The sequence below is a fragment of the Schistocerca piceifrons genome, chromosome 8 (genome assembly GCF_021461385.2).
Source record: "Schistocerca piceifrons isolate TAMUIC-IGC-003096 chromosome 8, iqSchPice1.1, whole genome shotgun sequence".
Classification (NCBI taxonomy): Eukaryota; Metazoa; Arthropoda; class Insecta; order Orthoptera; family Acrididae; genus Schistocerca; species Schistocerca piceifrons.
The window spans coordinates 454,334,198-454,342,769 of NC_060145.1; the positions used below are offsets into that span (position 1 = coordinate 454,334,198).

The 8,572-nt window shown below is 45.6% G+C and overlaps 1 protein-coding gene across 1 annotated transcript in view; it reads right to left on the reverse strand.

The window, feature by feature from the left end:
* LOC124712445 (blood vessel epicardial substance-like) overlaps positions 1–8,075 on the reverse strand; it is a 171,704-nt gene extending 163,629 nt beyond the window's left edge. Inside the window, exon 1 of the mRNA XM_047242739.1 lies at positions 7,842–8,075. Coding sequence (XP_047098695.1) covers positions 7,842–8,075 — 234 coding nt within the window. The remainder of the gene's footprint in view (positions 1–7,841) is intronic.
* Positions 8,076–8,572: the final 497 nt, after the last annotated feature.

Sequence of the window (8,572 nt, forward strand, 5' to 3'; positions counted from 1 at the left end):
AATGGGTAATGTTCTAGTTCAGCGTTACGATCCTATCGCCATAGGAAGGGGATTCGAACGGGTAAAGGTCCGTTGACAAATGCAGCTGTGGCGAGAATGATTTCGAAGTTCGATGCCACGGGTTGTTTAGACGATAGACCCCGTAGTAGCCGACCGAGCACAAGGCGTAATGCTGCTGAGACAGTTCAGGAAGAAATGGAGACTGTAGCGGGTTCGTCTATGCACGGGGAAGTCAGCGCTCGTGCAGTCGCACGTCGCACCGGCGTTCCATACACTACTGTTTGGTTGGCACTTAGGCTTAACCTCCGATGCTATCTGTACAAAATCCATCGGCATCATGGTTCCCTGGCGATTAGTGAAGCTGAGGGCATTTGCGGCATAGGCGTTTCAAAAAAATGGCGGAAGATGACGATTGGTTAAATAACGTCTTGTGGACCTACGAAGCTCATTTCACGCTCCTAGAGTCTGTCAACGCCCACAACTGCAGAATTTGGGTTACCGAAAATTCTAGAACTGTCGTGGAAACTCCATTGTACGACGAGAAAGTCACGGTATGGGTTGGATTTACCACATATACCGTTATCGGGCCTTTTTTCTTCTAGGAAATGCGTGATTCTAGTTTTCTAACTGTTACCGTGACGGGTGAGAGGTACGCCGATATGTTACAGAATCGCATCACCCCAGCCTGGCTGATAAATATCTGCTGGAACGTACGATGTTTATGCAGGATGGCGCTCCACCCCATATTGCTAGACGCGTGAAAGATCTCTTGCGCGCGTCGTTTCGTGATGATCGTGTGCTCAGCCGCCACTTTCATCATGCTTGGCCTCCCAGGTCCCCAGACCTCAGTCCGTGCGATTATTGGCTTTGGGGTTACCTGAACTCGCAAGTGTATCGTGATCGACCGACATCTCTAGGGATGCTGAAAGACAACATCCAACGCCAATGCCTCACCATAACTCCGGACATGCTTTACAGTGCTGTTCACAACATTATTCCTCGACTACAGCTATTGTTGAGGAATGATGGTGGACATACTGAGCATTTCCTGTAAAGAACATCATCTTTGCTTTGTCTTACTTTGTTATGCTAATTATTGCTATTCTGATCAGATGAAGCGCCATCTGTCGAACAATTTTTGGAACTTTTGTATTTTCTTGGTTCTAATAAAACCCCATGTCATTCCAAGCATGTGTGTCAATTTGCACCTCTTTATCTACATTATTCCGTGATTTATTCAGTTTTCAAATTTATAGCGACTTTTTGATCACCCGGTACATACACAGCATACCTTGCATAACAACAATGCAGCTCACAGTAATTGTTCGAAGCGATGACTGCCAGTCTCAACGCGTGTATTGCAACAGAGCATGCAATTCGGCTGCACTCTCGCAAAGATCGCGGGCGTCTGTTGTACGTTGGAACATGCAGCAGGTGATAAACAGCGTACACCCCTGATCACTTAACAGACCTACTGTACACAACTTAGCTTGTAGCATGTGTGTCATGTGACATAGCACCTGTGCCATATGATGATCGTATACATCGCACCGGCACATTAACCAGTGCTCCCCCCCCCCCCCCCTCCACACACACACACCACACACACACTCACACAAACACACACACACCACTATCCTTCGTACCAGTTATCCACTGCATCGGACGTCTTGTTATGTGTCCACAGTCATGTAGTCATGTGTGTTACTATGCACAGTGCGTGATATGTAATCATAGATGGAACGTTAGAGTTGGCTGACATGCATTTAACGTACGATGCGACAGGATGCAGTGTGTATAAAGCAGCACGAAGGTACAGAGAATGCTTCATCGACAGGCGTCGTACTAACTGTAAGGAGTTTCTCCCCATAGATGGAGTCTTTCACGGCACAAAAAAGCCGGGCGAGGATCCCACTGATGTCTGAACATCAGACTTCCAGCAGATTCTGTCAGATTGTGTGGCAAACCACCTCGAAATAAGCAAGTATCAACTTTCCCGTGAAATGCACACGTCGAAGGATGTAATGTGGAGAATACTGGTGGAACAGGTATTACATTCTTACCGTAAAGAATGCACGCAAGCACTGGGACCAACAGGTTTCAGCTCCACGCTCACTTCTGTCAGTGGACTTTCCATTGCAGTGGTGAACTTCGTACAGTTTTTATTGTTCACAGATGAGATCTCATCCACTCATGATGGCGTTTTCAACATCCACGCGAGCCAAGCCACCCGCATTGGTGGTCACCAAGACGATTCTCTGTCAACGTGTGGGTGAACATTGTCCAGTATCACCTAACAGGACCTTATTTGCTGTCTCCTCATTTGATGAGTCCACATTACCTGGTGTTCCTGCAAAATATGCTGTAACGGTTCTTCGAGACTTAACGCTTCTAGTCGACAAAAGGACCTGGTTTCAACACTACAGTGCACCAGCCCTCTTCAGTGTCAATGTTCATGACCACCTGAACAATACATACCCTCACCGTCGGATTTAAGGGGTCGTATCCCATGGCAGCGCAATCTCCCACTTATGGACTTTTCTTCTGGGGTTACAGGAAGACGCTGATGTATGAAACCCCCATAGAAACGGATAAAGAGCCGCTTGCTAAGGCCCAAGCTGCCTGTTTCTTGCTGTAAAAAACACTAGCGTTCTTTGACATAGTGTGGCAGAACTTCTTGCACCATTACCAAGAATGCACTGAGACTGGTAGTCGTCACATTGAACAGTTAGTATGAATTATGCTGTTGTTGTATGATGCACACTGTGTATTTCCATAATAAAAGTGCATTACCCTATATGAAATAATCGGTTTTTGACCCACTACCAACTGTTTCAATTTGTCCCAAAAAGTTTGAGACACCCTGTATAGGTCTCCATGTCGCACATGGTGCATGCACTGCCCAACACCGAGCTTGTTGCACTGTCCTTAGTAGAACACCGGCGGCAACGAAGCATCGCGCTTAAAGACTATTTTAAAACACTCGAGTCATGCACTCCAAATAAAATAGTCTTTTGATGCCAAATAGTACAGGATCTCCTGACCTTCTAACAGAAAAGCCCCTGCTCCTGTTTATCAGTTAGACTACCGACTTAACTTCCGTTTTCTCCATATAAGCACTGCCCCAAAAACTGGACGTTTTGGCAACCGACACATACCGTCCGATATACCTACGTAAAACTTTGCCACCCACCGTATTCTTAGGACTCGGGTACCCATGTCATATGCTATTTTCGGGGAGGATGCCTAACTGAGGAATTTGCTCACTTGGCATCTGTGCTTAAACCTTTATGGTCTAATGGGACTTCTGATTACCCCTTAAAAAAAGGATATAATATTCCCTTTCTTTAGGATCCTGTCAGGGCTGTTGCGCTCCGTTTACTCCCAGTTTCATGCACTGTCAACATACCGTAGAAGTTTTATGGACCTGTCTCCCTAGAGCAGTTTGAATTTCAGGACTTCCAGTGTAAACACTATTCGGTTGGGCATAGTTGGATGCGGGTCACACTGTGAAATAAAGTTTAGAAGCATAAAATACTGGCAATTTGTAGAAAAGATGCGCACACTTGTAAGTCCCGTCAGGTCTATTGAGTCATGTTTTTGCATGACAGGTCATTATAATTCGAAGAAAGGATAAAATTGAGTTACTCTAGAACTTTTCTACATTTGATACTGATACATCAATTTACGAAAGTACTGATTCCGAAACAAACACGTTCTTGTATGATTCTAACTCATCAATTTACAGGTCAAACAAACAAAAAATGGCACCACGCTACATGTCATCATCAACAGAATATTTCCTCTTATTCTCGAGAAGCTGAAGATGGCAGTGATGACGAAAAACATCTCTGAATTATTTACATAACTAAAGAAGAAAGAAGAGCTGTTCACTAATACAATTCCAACCCTAAATCGTAGAAGTCATGGGCAGATTTTGTTGTTAATGTTGGAAAATTTGAAAATTATAGTATTCACAATATAGAACTAAGAAGTCTTTCAAAGTGTTCCCTATGCAAGGTGTTTCCGTGATAGGTCAGAGAGAGAGAGTTGTTTTTCACAAAACCAGTTCTCATGAAGCGATATTTGTCGATGACTAGATCATCATGACCTGACGGGAATCTGAAGTCCCTATTTGAAAGAGAAAAAAAAAATAGATCAAAAAGGTACGGCCAAACTTTCAGGAAACATTCCTCACACACAAAGAAAGAAAATATGTTATGTGGACATGTGTCCGGAAACGCTTACTTTCCATGTCAGAGCGCATTTTATTACTTCTCTTCAAATCACATTCATCATGGAATGGAAACACACAGTAACAGAAAGTACCAGCGTGACTTCAAACACTTTGTTACAGGAAATGTTCAAAATGTCCTCCGTTAGCGAGGATACATGCATCCACCCTCCGTCGCATGGAATCCCTGATGCGCTGATGCAGCCCTGGAGAATGGCGTATTGTATCACAGCCGTCCACAATACGAGCACGAAGACTCTCTACATTTGGTACCGGGGTTGCGTAGACAAGAACTTTCAAATGGCCCCATAAATGAAAGTCAAGAGGGTTGAGGTCAGGAGAGCGTGGAGGCCATGGAATTGGTCCGCCTCTACCAATCCATCGGTGACTGAATCTGTTGTTGAGAATTGTACGAACACTTCGACTGAAGTGTGCAGGAGCTCCATCGTGCATGAACCACATGTTGTGCCGTACTTGTGAAGGCACATGCTCTAGCAGCACAGGTAGAGTATCCCGTATGAAATCATGATAACGCGCTCCATTGAGCGTAGGTGGAAGAACAAACAAAAATGAGCTCTAACATGGAAATTAAGCGTTTCCGGACACATATCCACATAACATCTTTTCTTTATTTGTGTGTGAGGAATGTTTCCTGAAAGTTTGGTCATACCGTTTTGTAACACCCTGTATATATTTCTTTAATTTTTTTCTTCTAAAGCACTTTACAACCTGCCACAATGACATGAGAAAATTGAGAATTGTCAATGCCAAAGAGGAATGATTCGGGCCATAGCGAGGGAGAGCAGACAGACTGAGAAAGGGATTCGTCGAGTTGTGGAACATGGACCATTCTTGAAGGTGAGTGAAGTTGAGCATAGACCTGGGGCGTTTATTCCTTATACTGCGAGCAGATCCTTTAAGACAGAAAATTTTTAAGGACAACGAACATAAAGAGCGTGTCCCTCCACCTTCCGAGATAACGGCATTAATCGGCTGTGACAAGGATGTCTTGGGACTTACGTAGCCTGGTATTTACACAATTCCGTGCCAATGAGAGGAGGATCACGTCGGCTAGTCGATTTCCACTGTCCACGGCCGCTGAGTGGAACATTATGAAGCGATAGAGCTGCCGATTTCTATTTAACCAATTACAAAAGTGTAAACAGTTGGTACAATCATGTGGTGATCTTTCTGCACATGAAAAGGAAACAGTCCATTCTCATGAAGAATCCTGCATACCTTAGATTGTGAAACGTTCAATCGGGTAGCTAGGCGCATTGTGCTTGAACGAGGACTGCGCTCCGCTGAATTAAGAATGTTTTCCTCTGAAATTTCCTGGCAGATTAAAACTGTGTGCCGGACCGAGACTCGAACTCGGGACCTTTGCCTTTCGCGGGCAAGAGCTCTACTAACTGAGCTTCTGTAAAGTTTGGAAGGTAGGAGACGAGATACTGGCACAAGTAAAGCTGTGAGGACGGGGTGTGAGTCTTGCTTGGGTAGCTCAGTTGGTAGAGCACTTGCCTGCGAAAGGCAAAGATCCCGACTTCGAGTCTCGGTCCGGCACACAGTTTTAATCTGCCAGGAAGTTTCGTATCAGCGCACACTCCGCTGCAGAGTGAAAATCTCATTATGTTTTCCTCTTCTTGAACGCCACGAGGTTTTTCGGAGTGAATACGAATAGTGGGAAGAGTACTAGCTTCTAGTAATGTTCCAGTAAATGTTTTGGTGCCTGGAATTCCACGATTGTGATAGCGACGGTGATATTCGGCAACAGCATCTTTCGCATCGCCATCACAGAAGCCCAAAATGTACACCACCTCTCCATACTCCTGCGATGTATGGCATCACAAAGTGTACTGTACACAGGAGACAATAACAGTAAACAGTGACTGCAGTATCAACAACGTGGTTATTATGCAAACGTACCACTCGCTGCATTTGTCTACCTAAGGCTGATCGTGTGTCCAGTGAACACAAGTGTAGCGCCCAATACACCGTGGCATGATCCGGAACTCTGTTGTAGCTTCTTAATTGTGGATCTGATCACATTACTGTTTTTACATTTTTTGTTCCAAGTAACCTCACGAATAACCTCCAGCAAACGGGGGAAAACCTCGTGACTCAGCCAGTACGGAGCGGCGGATTCCAGCTTTGGCGTCAGTTTTCAGAAGGAATTAGAAGCAGCACCGTCTCTCCTGAAGATAGCGGACAGGTGGATCGACTAAACATTGAGTCCTGTAGCAAAGACTACCAAGGCTTAGGTATCTTTCTTATTTAAAAGTTATTTCACGCTGAAGACAGTGATGGACCGTGAGCACAAACTGAATTTATTTTGCAAATAGCTCGCTTGTTAACTCATTTTTATTACGACGTTTTAGTATCTATTATCCTATACTGTCACTCATGTCACTTTGCACCATTAATTACAATATGCCTTCCATATTTGTTTATCTTAATTATGCATTTCATTCACCTGGAGAGGTTGAGATATTTTGACCTTCCGTGTTAGGCCTAAGGAAATACCGTAAGTAAGGTAAATCAAAAAGTGTGTAGTACATCAGCAGTACACAATAATAATCATATGTATGGTATGAATGCGAAAGTTTGTGTGTGTGTGTGTGTGTGTGTGTGAGAGTGTGTATGTGTGCGTGTTTTAGTATGTTTGATACTCCTTCACGCTGAAACGAATGGACGGCTTTGGAAGAAATTTGGAACGGCGATAGCTTATACCGTGGATTAGTGTAACCCAAGACGCGAGAATATCCATATTTGATTAATGCAGTATTCGAGGCAAAGCGCTAGAACTTGCAACAGGCATTACACATAATTTAAAATCTTTACGATGCTTTATCACGCCGACATCCCGCACAAAATTTGAAGGCAGAAAAGTTTTGGCTGTTCGTGCAGTAAAACTGCCCCGCATGAAGCATTTATTCGTTTTTTACTACTGACTGTATTCGCAACGGACTTCTCAGACAGCAGCCACGTATAGCACTGAATGTAAGTGAAAAATTGTTTTATTGTACGACACACACAGTCCGTGAGATACAGCGTCATAAACTTTGAACTGAGTGAGAAATGAAATTGCAGGGCGAAATTCGCTGGAGATACAGGTGAAATACGTGTCTAAATACGAGTGAAATATGTTAAATACATGTGGAACATATGTGAAATGTGAGTAAGTGGTAAAAAAACGGGTGAAAAGCTCATCGTAAAGCCTTGGAACGATTTCAACCAAATTTGGTACACATATTAGTTACGATCTGCAAAGAAATGCTGTGGAGGTAAGAACCACCAGTCTTCTATTGGAGTGGGGATGACAGCCTGGAGAGAGGATATGGAAAGGGATAGCGAGAAGGAAAAGATGGACAGAGAGATGTGAGAGAAGGAGAGAGAGAAGGAGTAGGTGGACAGAGAGAATAGGAGAAGGAAGTGGACAGGGGGAGGGGAGGAAGAAGTCGACAGAGAGAGGGAGGGGAAGGAGGATATCCACAGAGAGTGTGGGTGTAAAAAGTGAGCAGAGAGGGGGAAGGAGGAGATAGAAGTCTGGAATAAATACATATTTTATAAACAACTGTCTAGCTGCAGATAGCCGGCAGACACTCACGGAGACGGCGGTAGCGGTGGAAGACCAGACTGCGGCGGCCGCGCCCGCCCCCGCGCTCGCGCCCGCCCCCGGGCCGGGGGCGGCAGGGGCGGCCACCCCCGGCGCCGCCACGGTGTCCCTGGGGCCGGCACTGGCACTGCCTCCGCCGCCGCCGCCGGCCGCTGCGGCTCTGGCTGCCACCACGTCTGCCGCTGCCGCTGCCGCTGCACCGTTGCTCGCGGCAGAACCACCCATCACCGCCCAGCCGCCACCTGCAACAGGTAATGTATAGCCTGGTCGGGATCACTCGAGGATGGGCAGCGAGGTCGACAGTGGCGGGGCCGGGGCAAGAAGCTCACGCGGGAGGTCCGCGCCACAGCAAACCCTGAAGCTGACAAACATTCACACTTCCTGCCTGTTGTGCAAACTGGAGGTGGAGGAGAAAGAAAGGAGAAGGAACTAACGCTATCAGATACGTCGGAACTCTATATAGAATCAGCGGTGACGAGTGAAAATGTATGCCGGATGAGGACTCGAACCCGGGATTTCCTGCTTAAGAGGCAGTTAGATTAAATCACTGCACCATCTGGACACGATGTCTATACCACTTCGTCACGCTCCATGGCCAACTCACATTCCCTCCTGGTGCCACCCATCTGCAGTCTCTGTCCGTGTCCTTCACGATCGCTAATTCAGATTCCCACTGGAGGTAAATGTGCGACCGCAATGAAGATTGTGGATTTATTGCTCAT